Genomic DNA, 14,765 nt, shown 5'->3' with positions numbered 1-14,765 from the left:
TCGCCAATCTGCTATCTTCTGGTGACAGGGACATTGGTCTTGTCTTGTTGCACTGTGGGCAGATTCTGTGATTTCGGTGAGCTTCAAGAGCAACTTGGATTATGATTCTGTTCAGGATTATGCTCAGACGTTCTGTGTTTGCAGGATCTCGGAGAAATGGCAAGACGTCAGTTCGTCTCCCAACGAGACCTGGGCAGTCTTCAATTAAGCGAAAGAACAGTATGCTAACAAGCCTATTTGCTTCTTCTTCTGCTTGGGACATTTGTTTTTTCCTCTCTGTATTCCGGAAGCAGGAGGAACTGCTCGGCGATCACAGTGAGCAACCTCCTTATTGTCTTTTTGTTTTCAGGGTCTTGAAGAAATTCAGTGAAGCTAGTGAGCCTTCCCCCTAACGACGGGTATGACCTCAATACTAGCTCGAAGTAATTTAGAACGTTGTCACGACCCTCACCCAAAACCCCCTCTGGCAAACCCATTGGCCAGGTGGAGTCCGGACCCGGGCCTCTAGAGCCTGGCATCCTCTTCCAAAACCCTCTTGGGGCCACTCCTAGTGACTACTTTACCTGGACCATTTTGTTATGGCTATTTAAACCACACCCGAGCAAGACAACACGCTTTGTGTTACTTTGCAGCTTGCAACGTGACGCTCACCGTGTCCAGCTATTCCCTCGAACCTCAGAGAAGCAGAACCTGCAAGGAGACAAAAGGAACATTATTAGCAGCAGCATCTTACCTGCAGTCTTCATCTTTAGCCACTCGCAGCTACTGAGAACAGCTTCCTCGAATCTGCACGCCTCCTGGACAGAACGACCTGAAAGAGGAAGATAGAGGCAACATTAAAGAAAGCAGTAGAGACATTTGCAAGTTACGAACTGCTCAAAAGGCTTACTTGGCTGGTTGCCTCTCGGCTGGCACCACCCCGGACATTCCACTCGCGCTGAAGTACACCGCGACATACAAGGAAGGAAAACACAGGTAAGCAAAGGCAAGACTTCGCAGCGCTGCGCATAGCGCTTACTTACCGCATCATAGCGCTCTTCATATACCATCATTTACCAGCGGGGCTCAACCAAGCCAGTTCGCCGCGCTGAAGCTCTGCATACCTAAGGGAGAGAAAAGAGACATTTTAAACAAAGAAAGGCATGCAGGATAGCAACAAAACTAAAGAACAGCAATAAGACCTACCTGAACAATATCAAACAGGCCGGCGTCAGTGAAGTAACTGGACCACACACACCCATGAAAGACAACGCACCCCTGCAAAGAAGGCAGGACGGAGGGCACGCCTAACTCTACCACAAGGTGAGGAGAGTGCCCCAGAGGGGCTGAAATCATACGGGGTGTAGGTAGGATACTTACCCCGGTCAGTCAGCCTTGAACACAGTCCTCCTGTATTTTCAGGCAGAACCTTCCCCGCAGACCACATCTGGGCAAAGCTGAGAAGCATACCAGCGAGTAACTCGGCTGGGTGGCGTCCCTGTGGATACCAGGTGAGCGTAACAAATGTCTTTAGTGATGTCACTGCTGTGGGACACCATAAGTGAGTCCAAATAATGCTTCTGTTTGGAACGAGTCTGGATATTGTATTTTCTTCCAATTTGGGTGTCCTCGACTAAAATTTGGCGTATCCTTTTCTTATCAAGGCTTCAACATGCCTCAGTCCAAAGTTCAAAGTCAACAGAATAGGTTGTGGCTTATATGTGCAATTATCTTCTTCACCCTGCAACTAGGATGCAAAGAGTGTCCATATTTTTATGTCCTTATCCCCTTTTTTGCTCAGAGGAAATGTCCAAATTTAAGCCACAACTTTGCACAAAAGTTCTTTGTCTTTGTTTTGCTGGTCATGTGCCCTTCTTCCTCATCATGGATCTGTCTGCACATGCTGTGGTTCTTCCCCGTAGTCTGTAGTCTCTGTGCGTTGGGGTGCAGGCAGGGGGCCTTCTCCGATGTATGTTTGATATCACCCAGAAAGAGCCAAGCTCTTCTTCCTTCTAGCTTGACTGCAGAGGGAGTAACGCTCTCCACTCTGAATGGGCCGTTGAACCTTGGTTCGTCCCACTTCTTCTCGTGTGGTTCCTCACCAGGACCGCATCCCCAGCAAAGATTGGTGGTAGACGTAGTCCTTGAATTGGGTCAGTTGTAGTATCTCCTTCTGTGTTCTGTGCTGCCCGCACCCTTTTTGTCTTTGCTGCAGCTGTCCTGAAATTACAGTAAGACAAGATGTCATGCAATTCAAATAATTTAGCATTTCAGACCCCAAGATTTCTCCTGTTGGCTGGGCATCACATCTAGCTCTAGCTCGGGGGGTCTATGAAGTACGCATCCTTCTGCCTGTTGCTATTTAGTGCGGCGTAAGATGATGGTCAGAAGCAGGCTGGTTTCTGAGCGTGTACAGTGCCAATGGGAGGCAGTGTAGCCATCCCTTTTTTAGAGTAAGCTTCAACTTGGCTATCCTTTCCTTTAACAAACCATTGAGCTTCTCAAATATTCCATTAACTTGGGGGTGATATGCTGATGAGAACTTGTGCTTTATACCAAGCAGCAAGCTGATCTGCTCAAATACTTCGTTAACAAAGTGAGGATCATTATCTGACCTCATGACTTCACATACTCCCCACCTGGGAAATACTTCTCTCACTAGAAATCTGGCTGCACAGGTAGAGTCTGGGTGTGTGAATGGGCCCGCTTCTATCCATCTAGAGAATGGACACGCCACAACAATTAGGTACCTGCACCCGTTACATACTTGAATCATATCGACACAATCGACATGTAAGTGCTGAAAAGGTCCATTAGGCCTTGGGATGACTCCTCTAATTACTCTTAGTGTGTGCCCAGCTGTGAACTGTTGGCAGATTATACAGTTCATCATAAAAAATGCAACGTGCTCCGCTAAATTCAGTATGAACCAATCTTCAGCAAGTGCTGCTGCTAGATTCTCTTTTGTCATATGTGCTGGATAGTGCAATTGCTCCATAGCTATCTTCAATAGGGCTATAGGCATCACCGGTTTACCAGTGCTGTCTTGTCACCACAAGCTTTTGGAGGGGTTTAAAGAACACCCTCGCCACTTCCAGAGGTTTTTCTCCTCCAATGGTGCTTCCCCTGGGAGTGCCATTAACTGGGTTTGCTCCATGTTACTAAAGCTGTCAGGTTCACTTCGTGCAACAATCATTCTCTCATGCACATCAGTTGTTTCTACATCCATTACAACTTCGTCTTTGGTGGACACACGCTTGGCTTCTGTGTCTGCTGCTCGATTTCCACATGAGATACAATCTGTCCCTTTCGTGTGGCCGGCACATTTTACGACCGCTTTGCCCACTGGGAGCTGTAGTGCCTTAATGAGCCTCTCCAATACAGCTGCGTGCTGCACTGGTGTGCCAATCGCTCGGAGGTAGCCCCTCCTTTTCCAGCACGCTAAGCCTGCATGCACCATTGATGTCACATAGGCGCAGTCACTGTACACCGCCACTTCCTGGTCTGCGTGATTCTCAATGGAGAGTATCAACGCCAATAATTCTGCAGCATGTGCTGAATAATAAGATGGTAATCGTGCACGAATGAGTACTCGAAATTCTCCATTTGCCATGTGCTTCATCACATCGGTGCTGGTACACCTTTGCCCACCATGTTGGTCGATTCTCAAAGAACCGTCAACAAAGACAATTTCTCCTTCGTCCAATGCGTTTTCTTTCACTCTGGGAATCTCATCATAGAATTCTTCATAATTTGCACAGTCATGGTTCAGTTCTCCTTCAGTGACTGGCTCTGCTATGAACATAGCTGGGTTCACTATTTTGCATCAAACTATCTTAATCTATGGATTCGATATGATCACTTCATAAGCAGAAGCTCTTTGAGATGTCAATGTGCCCTTTGGTTTCTCTAGAATGGCATATAGTGGTTGCTCGACAAACAACGTCATTGAGCATCTCATTACAATAGTTCAATAAAGCCTTCTTCCATGCTCTCAGGCCATTCAATTTTTTCTTTCGTCCCCTGTGCCTTCTTTAGGGCTTGTAGCAAGGGCTTAGTGTATGAGCTGTGTTCGAAGACCCATGCTCTGACACAATTGCAAAGTCCTAAAAAACTCTGCATCTGTTTTATCGTGTGTGGCTTGGCAGCCCTTTCAGGGGTAACCTTTTTCCTCTCATGCGAGATCAGCTGGCCTATGTACAACACTTCTTGCTAACAATATTGTAATTTTTCTTTGTCAACTTTATATCCTTTCTTAGCCAATATGGTCAATAGCTGAACAGAATTGTGTCTGCATCTCTCCTCTGTTGTACCGCAAATTAAGATGTCATCCACACATTGTAAGACAACACTCTCTAATGCAATATTGCTTACGTCCATCTGCAGGACTCTGTTAGAAATCGAAGGAGGCTCACAGTACCCCCGGGGTAACCTTGTGCTTTTCAGACGCATCTGTCTGAATGTAAATGACGTCAGATCTTGTGAGTCTTTGTGCAATGGGATTGAGAAAAATTAATTTTTAAAGTCAATCACTGTGAAATATTGAGCCTCAACTGGTATATTACATAGGATTGTGGCCAGGTTAGTGACTAGAGGGAACTCGGCCTCTACAATATCATTTATCAAGCGTAAATCTTGAATTAGTCTCCACGACCCTCCCTTTGAGTTTTTCATCGGATAAACCATGGTGTTGCATGACGACTCTGACGTCACTAAGATGCCGTGCTCCATCATAGCAGAAATTGTCTTGAAAATCCCTTCATCTGCTTCCCTAGACATGGGATATTGTCGTGGTTTTGGCAAAATTGCTCCTGGCTTCAATGTAATCCTTACTTCTTCAATTCCTTTCAATAAGCCTATGTCATAGGGGTCTGTGGTCCACACTGAGACAGGCACCTGGGCCATGTCATCATCAAAATATTTGGGACGGTTCTGTGCCAACAACATTCTCTGGGGCACCTCTCTTTTGATCATCCTCACCCAAAAAATGAGATTTACTTCAACTGTTGTTTCCTAAACATCCTTTTGTTCGACAAACAGATCGTCATCAGTGACGTCAGTCAATCTGTACTCTTGCTCAATGGCGATTACTGTGCACCATTGTCTGCCGTCATCATCGCAACCATCGATCAATGCCATTTTCCCTCGCATTATGGCTGTGTATATTGCCAAGGGAAATACTTTCTTCATGCACAGGTACTCTTGGCCTAAATAGAAATTCATCTGGGGTTCTCATGGTTTTTTCTGCGAGACCTGGTAGCCCTGCCAATAGCATGCGTATCCCATGGTCCCAATCGGCCAGCTCTCATAGCTGTTTGTCACGCGTATTCTCTAATCATTTCACAGACATTTAATAGTGCATTCCTGGAGTCGAACATACTATGCCCTTCTCCGTGAATGAGAGTGTTATGTTTAACTTTGTCATTAGGTCTTGGCCTAATATATTTACTGGGGTCTGCCTTGAATATAGCAATGGCACCTTCATGTCACACTCTCCTATAGAGACTGTAAGTTCATTTGTAAAAGGAACACAACTTGTTGCTCCTGTGAAGCCCTGAGTATTTATGGCATGGCCAGGCAAGGAAAACTTGCTTTCACGTATATAAGAGCGTGTTGCACCTGTATCAACTAAGAAGGAATATTCTATACAGACATCTACCCTTGGTTCCTTGTGAGGGTTAGGTATCACTGATAGGATATAATACATCAGGTTTACCAGGGAGCTGTTCTAATCCATATATAACCTTGTCCCATGCTGCGTGAATGGACTTCCTCCATCACCAGTGTTGGCTCTCATTCCAGAGTTCAATGCCTGTCCTGCACTTGTTGTCTGTGACAGTTTTATCGGCAACTGTTGAGACTGTCCTTGTGGAAAAGTATCAAGTTCTGAGGTTGCAAGCTTTGCTGTGCTCCTGGAGTTTGCTGTTGCACCGTGTGATTCTGTGCAACTCCATTTCCACCCTGCTGTAAAAACACAGGGGGAGTCACCATTCCTCTTCTGATTCCTTGGTCTGTTTGCACCATGCCCTGACTTCTGCATGTTCGCTCTAGATGCCCTGTCATCCACCACGTCCAACATATTGGTGGTGGTATTATTAATTTCCCATTTGCCATATCTTGATTGCCACTTTGCATGTTTTGGAAACTTTCCTGATTACCTTGGAAACCTCCCTGATTACTCTGCCATCCTCTTCCTCGAAAGCCTCTCCCTCTGGGGTAGACCATTACTGCCCTGATTAACCTGCTGTTGATTATTAACCTGCTGTATGTTTGATCCATCTGTGCTAGTTATCATTGCCCCTTCAATGGCATAGTTTGACAATTTCTTCTGCACTAACTTTCCCTCTTCAGCTTTTCGTGTAGTCTCTTTCTTGCGATTCTTTTCTTGCTGAAGTCTACAATAGTGAGCTATGGTCAATTGTATCTCAGACCATGGCTTGGCCTCGATTCCTACCAATTTCTTGAGCTGCTTCTGTACCTCATCTGGCAGCCCTTGGCATAATATATGGTAAAACACGGGTATGGACTTCCCCCAAGATTCACGAGTTTCCAGCATCCATGCATCTCGGAAATTCTGAATGTAAAGCAAAGGATCTTCTGACTCCTTCATTTTGTGGGTCATTATGGCTCTCATGTCAGACATATCCGAGTATAGCAATCATACAGCTTTCCATACCGCGGCTCTGCAATTGTTAAAAGGAGTTCCATCATGCGGAGTGTTAACTGTAGTCACGCCAGGGTAACCTGCACATGCCCACACGTCGTCAGCTCGATCACCAAGTATGGTGATTAAAAGACCCTTAATATCCCCTATGGCCAACGTGTTCCCTCCTGTCATTTTTTCCAGCTCATGTATCCATTTTCCGCCTCCCAATGTTAACATTGGAAGCGTGTTTTTCAGATTTTCTCGGTCCATCCATGTGTGGCCATGGAATATACTGTGGCCTCATTCCTCCTTTTTCGAGCAACAGGAATTGTAATACATGGCACTCTTTTTCCTCTCTCATCATTTTTCTATGCACTGCAGGGGTAATAATCCTGCATCTCTGTCTACCTGCCAATGTCCTTAGTCGGCTCACATAGGGTGGTGGAGACACCCCCCTCTGACCGTAAGATGCTTCTTCGTGTCAGTCTTACTGTGTGGCTGACTCTGATGCCTTAGGTGCAGACTCGCTAGAATCTGACCATCTTATCCCTTTTCCTCTGGAGAAGCGGTTTTCACGTCTTGTCTTTTCTTCCTTTTCCTCATATTCCTCTCTTTCTGCATCTGATATTGTCTGTGACCAACTCGAGTAACTCCTCTCATCTTCCTTGTTTCTGTTTAGTGTCAACCTATCTAGGGACAGCTCTCTATTTCTACTACTTCGGGAGGCGTCCTCAACGCCATACAACTGAGTGCTCTCAAGGCGCTCGTCCTCCTCTCTCCCTTGTAGTACTTGTTCTATCCCCATTTCATCATATATTCTACCGATCGTCTCTCTGATGCTTCTGGTATTGAAGTCATCTTTGATATTTGCCCTAGACGTGCCTAGTACTGAATTGTACTCAGGAAATAATTCTATGTCTTTCCATTCTACTACTGGATCGGGTTTTTTAACCTCTCTTTCCAGATATTCAAGATTGCGTGCTCTCTGTCTTCACTTACGTTCTATGTCGTCATCGAACTATCTGCGCTTCCTTGCTTCTTCCCTGACCCTATCTTCTTCCCATTTCTTTGCATCTCTACGTTAATTTGCCCTTTGTTCTCTTCCTCTTTTTATTCTCTTCTCCCTTATCTTTTGTTCTTCTTCTTCTATTCTCCGCTGTTCCTGCCTATTCTGATCATTAGCTGCTCTTGTCTTATGATCGCGTTTCCTTTCTTGCTCTTCGCGATACAGCTGTTCTCGTCTCTGTCTATCTTTTTTCCCGATCCTTTTGTCTCTCAATCCTTTTTGCTTTTCTTTCTCTTTTCTTTGTGAATCGTCTGGCTCTCCCTTTTGAGTCACATCCTCAATGCCTTTACCATCAAGTTTCAATAGAATCTGACCTTCCATCCACTCATTGTGTGTGAATGCCATCTCATCAGTTCTGTCCTCATCTCCTTTCCATCTTTTCCCCTCTCTATTCATATCTAGATATGTACTTGCTTGTGCCTGATCTCCTTTTTCTTTCTTGCACCTCTCCTTGTCCCTCAGGACTTTGGAGGTGATATCTCTGACGCGGTCTTTGACTGGGTTTTCATCACTACTTTGTATAGATGACTCATATGCTGGGTTGCTATATCCCGTGGCTGGTTTAAGTTCTCTTAATGGATATAATCCTTTATCTTTAATGGCTTCGCTTTTTGTTTCAGTTGGGGCGGGTCGCGCGGAAGGCGTTTCACCCCACTCTGTGCATATGTTAAGTATCCAATCTACTGATGGCTCCTCCTCCTTATCCTCTTGGTACATCTTCCAAAGCTCTAAACTAGCTAGGCATTTGTCTACCTTTTTCCCAGTGTATGTGACGTGCAAATATGTCGTCATGTGTTGCAGGACTGCTTTAGATAGCGATGCATCCTGAGGCCATGGCATAAGCATTTTGTGGGCGGTTCCTTTGACCCATTCTGCACTGTACTTTTTCAGCTTAGGTGCATGTTTCAGCAACTGTTTGCACAAGTGTATTGATGTAATATCTTCCAGACTTAAAATTATTTATCTTCTTCTCACACAACACTTTGTCACAATTTAAACAAAATCAACAATATGAGCGAGCCCCAATCATCGCAAGCTCCAATCCCGTTTTTCACAAAAACTATTTTTTCCACATCAACCATCAATTCACATTATACAATATCTTAGTTAAACAATCGCGTAATTTTCACACTAATTCTTCCCAAAAAATGGCTTATTTCTTATGACGTCAGAAGAAAAAAAAACATCAGACAGACGTGACAGACTAGACAGACTCCAGCCGGCTACATAAAGCTCCTGCCTCTATGATTTACTCCGACATGGAGTGTAAGCCCATTCCTTTTGAAAAACGTCTTTAACTGTTTCGGTCTCCTATTGATTGCCCTATTTTTTCAGGTCTTTGAATACAGGCTTCTTCTAGCCACTATATGAAAGAGTTGGTATTTAGGCGTATCCTCTCTCTGCTCAAGTATCCTCCTGATATCCTCTCTCTAGCTCGGGTATCCTGCCGGTATCCTCTATGCTTTGCCCTGTCACCCTCGAGTCAATATTACCTTCCCCTTATACATATACATTCTATCATACTTCTGACTTTATTTTTTGTCCCACCTCTCTCCGTTACCTCCCCTTATTTGTTCTAAGGCATGCAATTTTTTGCCAAAGGATTTAGTCTTTCTCACTCATGTTCAAATGTTTTTCCTCTCTGGATCCTCTGGATCACTGCCTTCGTCACCGCCTCGCCTGCTTTTCTGCCAGAAGGCTGCTCGTAGAAGTGGGAAGGGATTTGTGGGTGAAAACACGGGTTCCTTCAGACCTCAACTGCAGATTTTATAATTTACTCTAGCCACTATCTACGGGGAGCTTCTCAGTCTACTTAGCCGGATGGCAAAAGACTTGTGATATTGTCGAGGACCTAGAGTTACTTATGTCGACGGTCAATGGGTGTCTTCTCTAATCGATAGTCGATAAACCATCCTCTGCTACCAAGTGTGCACTAGGACCCCAACCGGCCCATAAAGCTGGGGGTTGCCCAATAGCACTTTAAGATGACTAGCAGCACCCATGAGATGGATGGGGATGCAGAATAATACTCTTGCATCAAATCAATAATGACAATTCAATAGTTTGGCAAAGGGAGTCTGTTTAATGACAAGTACAACAAATGGGGAGTTCATGAACATCAGCTGTTGCTTGATCTTCCTTCTCACTTTACAACGCCAACGAACTTCATAAAAAACACATCTTTTATACTAAAGACTCGTCATCACTGACGTGTAACGCTTAAAATGTTGCATGCAATTCTATTGGTTCTAGGAAGGTAACTTTAATATAGGCACTATATCTGTATATGTTAACGAAGTGAGGGGATTGGATAAACAGTGTCAGGTGGGGCATCTGAGCCCTTCCTTCAAAATGGCTGCCGTAGACGTCACTAAAAGTACAACGTCTAATTGGCTCTATTAACTATAGGACCCTAGATTACTTTGTTCACTATGATTGGTTTGGCATCAACCCCACTCATACTTTTCCACCAGTCTAGCAGCGTCCAGAATATCTGGCCAGGTGCAGGGAGTTTGTTCGCTCCCCCAGTCTCCCTCCAATTATTGCAGCAATCAATCATCACTTCAGTGGCCATGTGTCAATTATTTCTTTGTATCTTGGCCTTGAGACTGCTCTTGGTCTGGAAAAGTGAAGGTGCCAGGGTATGGCACAATTCCATGAGTCGGTGTGAAAGTTTCATCTCTGCTGCTGGCTCGGTCACGTGATTCCGACACTGTGAAAGTCATCTTATTCTCCATGTAATTCATGCATTTGATTTACTTTTGTCAGCCATCTGCCTCCTGAGGCTTATCTTGACCTTTCAGAATAGGATTTTCTGTTCTTCTCTTCATTAAATGTATCTACTATCAGTCTACTTCAGCTGTTACAACCTTGGCTTCTTGACACGACTTGTCTTCGTCTGAGTTTCTGCCTGTCCTTAATTCTCAATTTTCCTGCTGCGAAACTCTCCTTGTGAGACCTTAAGTAACCTTTTGTCAGTTCTGCTCTTGTGCATAGTGGAAGTTTACTTATATACAGTTCTTTTCTTGAGGTAGATATGTATAGGTGGCACTTGCTGCACTCTATTTTACTATTAAGCTTTAGCAAGCTTCACGATTTTCTTAGCTTCTTGCGGTTCCTTGCGTATGTACACGTGTAAACTTGCTGCATGCTTCATCACACACATGGCATAAGCTTTTTACATTTGACATCACTCATTTCACTTTAAACTCAGGATGCCCCTTATCCATGGTGTTTCTTCTCTTTTCATCATTCATAGGTCGTCATATCTTTTATGTGTGATTCAGTCCGGGTTCTTGTGATGTCACCATTCGTCTTCTTTTAGGACTTTCTTGGCTTCTTCCGGTATTGCTTTTTGACAATCGTCATTCTGTCTCACTTGTCGATATGGTTTTCTCAATGAGTTCCTTACTGTCCAAGGTTTCTTAGGTGCAGGTACTTCAATAGGTGCTGTCAGTCTGATAGGTTCTGGGCAGAGCCCTGCTGCTGCTCTCTGCTGGTTTATTTGCTAATCATACATCACATATTTCGGCGTGACAATTCCTGGCACCTCAAAATGGGCGGTGGGGGTGCAAATCGTGTTTGGGACCTCCTCTATACCTTCATTAGGAACACCTGCTCACTATGTTTTTGGGTATTATCAAATTTGTTTTGTCATTTTACATGGGCCCTTAACCTCCTAACTCCTGATAGGCTCTTAAACAAACGAAAAGAGGCTCATTGATATCAAGAAACTCTCAAGCAGAAGCGTGGGGGAGTTCCCCTGTCCCAGTATCAAAAGATTTTTACCAGGAGACACTAAGGGCAGTGAACCTTAGACTCTCTCTGCCCAGCCCAGCCACCACTCAATTCACCAAGACAACCTCTTTGTGACATGCACAATGCAATTGTGTTCCAACTACAAAGGCAGTAAATTGGTGTTAATTGTGTAATGGAATGCTTGCCTAAAGGACACGACCTAACCGTATGAGGTTTTGAGTTATTGGGAAGTAGGCGCCCTTCTGCAATTTTCTTGATGACTGGTATTTAGTTTGAAAACCTAGGTCTTAAAGTTTGTGTGTTATAATGGACCATGCTTGGGTTGAGCTAAAAAGAAGTATGAAGGCACTACTCAGGTATGCAGGACAAAATGACTTAGTCATTAATATGAGCAAGACTACCTTTATGTATTTCGGGAGGAAGAGATGTAATAAAAAGGTCATGGGTACCAGTGAGGGGATGATTGAGAGAGTTACCCACTATGTTTATCTGGGGGTGGACATCATGAATGATCAGAGAAGAGCAGAAATAAATGAGAGGAGAAGGGTCAAGGCAATATCCCTTGACGCAGTTGCTGTGGAATCAGTAGGGTACAGTTTGTTGGGTATTCTTCATGTGTATAAGCAGAAACTCGCAACTATGACCTTATATGGCCTTGAGGCAAGTACTGATTCCCATGACACCTGGCTGAATACATTGGAAACCCTAATCTGGCGCAGAATATTGGGATTATCCCTGGCCACCCCAGTTGGGCGCCATAAGCATAGAATTCGGGCTTGTGTCTTTATCCTCCATGATGAGCCTGAACAGGGGGAAACTATACATTAAAACTATGACAGCAGAAGGTAGTACTATTACGACTGTTGTGAGGAGGGTGGCAGAGGAAGGCCAGTGTCAAGGGTTGAAAAGTAAGAAATTGCTAGTCACTTATTCTTGTGCACCTTTGATTTCTATTCACAATAAGTGAATGAGCCCCATCGATGCTTTGGATGCTTTGGAAAGCCGGACGATCATATAAACAAAACAAGTCTCAATCGTAAGACTTTTGGAGATATTGATGCATAACATTAATGACAAATCTGCATCTGTTTGAATTAATTTCGGGGCACCATTAAAATCTACTCATAAACCATAAGGATACTGCAAGAAGATTCTTACCTTCTTGGCAAGTCTAACAAGACATGTACTCTGAAAGGTTACTGAAAATACTGTATTGAACCATTTGAAAGGAATTATCTATGTAAATACCCTCCTGAAGAACCAATGAAATTGGGGAAACACGTGTCGAGGGCAATATTGAAATGTTGAATTAATTAAATATTTTTTGACAAATGAATCAAGTCTTATGAATATCATTCACTTATTGTCAGGGGAAATCAAAGGTGCGCAAGAATATGTGACTAGCAATTTCTAAGTTTTCCTCATATTTGATACACTCACCAGTCTGAGTGTTACTAGTCATTTCTAAGCAGCACCTGAAATACTTCAGCTCATGAAAATTGATGACGCTTTTTTCCAAGACCAGCTCGTCAACAATTGTATCCTAGACTGTGCAGTGAAATAGAAATGAACAGTGTCAAGTGTTGTTGGAATTTAAGTGAACTAATCATAGTTATTTTGGCAAGATTGCTTGGACCCTTAAGTGGGAAAAGGGCCCAGGGTCTCTCCTTAATTAGTTGAGGAGACATGTAAAGTTATGGGATTGCACCGATAATCATGACCGTGTACAGAGATTGAAGAGCTTTAGCACCTTTGTAAGGCTACCACCAACAAGTGCAAAGCCACAGGGTTACCTCTGGCAGTTCCTTAGTCCTAGGAATAGGAGAACCTGTATGCTGACACGTTTTAATAAGGTAAATGTGGCTTGTGGGGAGAGGTCCCCCTTGAAAAGAGAAACTGCAGAATTTGCAAGAATATAGGTGTACTGGAAACTGACAGACATGCTCTTATGGGGTGTGATCAGCTGATAAATATCTATGAACGAAACTGTAGTCATCTTGTGCGAGACGTAGGGGAGATAAGGACAGAGGAGTGTTGGCATAGATGTTTGGCTGGGGACAGACTCTCTTTGGTGCTGGCTATAATAAGAGTGTGGCATGAAGCTCACTGAAATATTCTGTGGTGCGGACCAAATGGATATAAGTGGCTGGAATTTCCTGATGGATAAATATAGGATGAATTTAAGATGAACCTTTATGTGGGGAAGATGAAATGGGAAGATACATGTTTTATGTGTAGGGCTGGAATACATTCTCATGTGGGGTAGATGACATAGGTAGATATGTGTTTTATGTATAGTTTATATGAAAAGTTATGAATTATGTGAATATGTTGATTGACAATATGCTTCATATGTGTCAGAAGGTATTTATACTAATGCACACTAATTAAAACATGTGGGGTTTCAGGAAGCCGCACACATTCCAACCTTTTTATTAATCAGAGTCTAAAGTGAAGATGTCAGAAAGCAATCTATAAGAAAGGCTTTTGTTGTGCTTTTCAAACACTTGTTGTAACCGTGCCTTTGATTTATGTTTCTTCTCCACAGGGATGCTCGTTACAATTATATTTGGCATTGTTGCAGCGATTGCAGGTATCGCTCTCATTGGATGGCTCATCTTTCATGCAAGTCAGGGAGGTCACTAAGAAGGAAGCCCGAGGTCTCAGTGACTGGATTTGAAGGTACTTTTCTTTCTCACATGAAATCGCCATGGCTATAATGTCAATCTGGAAAAGTGAATACCCTTCATTTGAATGAAAGACGTAACTTGATGGCCGAAGGCCAACCGTCTTATGCACCGAATTATAGAAATACAGACTGCTATGCTTGACCAACAAGCGGCCATTTTAAACGTAGCAAGAATCGCCATTTTGCTTGTTAACCATTGCTCATTGCTTTCTGTCTAAACTGCTTTGCAGCTTGCAATTCTTGCGAATTCTGCTTACTCTGCTCAACTGTTAACATTGTTGTCTGAATATGAAAGGGCAAGGTCGCGGGACTCAGGAGTTCGTTGAAACTCCTCATGAGTAGCCCAGAAAGGAATGCCCACGCTCCCACTCTGTAGCCTTGAGGGAGAGCTGCAGGGCATTTAATCATTTCACAGCTGCCAGCCAGTCTCGTATTGTGGTAGAATATGTTAGAATAAAGAAGCTAAAGGCTTGAATTATGCTCTTCTTACGGCCCCCCTTCGCAAAACCCTTTAGAGCGTGTCGGCTCCCAGGACACGAATAGTACCTCATAGATAGCAAAGCTTGGAATGTGGCTCTTCCCCCGTGTGCAGCTTGCTTCCAAGAACAGAACCACCGTGTTCTGTT

At 43.8% G+C, this 14,765-nt stretch overlaps 1 protein-coding gene across 1 annotated transcript in view; it reads left to right on the top strand.

Moving 5' to 3' along the window:
- The window catches only part of LOC138554754 (uncharacterized), an 89,047-nt gene that overhangs the window by 60,352 nt on the left and 13,930 nt on the right, over positions 1-14,765 (top strand). The window contains exon 4 of the mRNA XM_069642599.1: positions 13,999-14,132. Coding sequence (XP_069498700.1) covers positions 13,999-14,096 — 98 coding nt within the window. The 3' untranslated portion in view covers positions 14,097-14,132. The remainder of the gene's footprint in view (positions 1-13,998; positions 14,133-14,765) is intronic.

Source organism: Ambystoma mexicanum, chromosome 1q (genome assembly GCF_040938575.1).
Source record: "Ambystoma mexicanum isolate Mex_15411 chromosome 1q, UKY_AmexF1_1, whole genome shotgun sequence".
NCBI lineage: Eukaryota > Metazoa > Chordata > Amphibia > Caudata > Ambystomatidae > Ambystoma > Ambystoma mexicanum.
The sequence above is the reverse complement of the archived record's forward strand: the minus strand, read 5'-3'. Positions and strand labels throughout refer to the sequence as shown.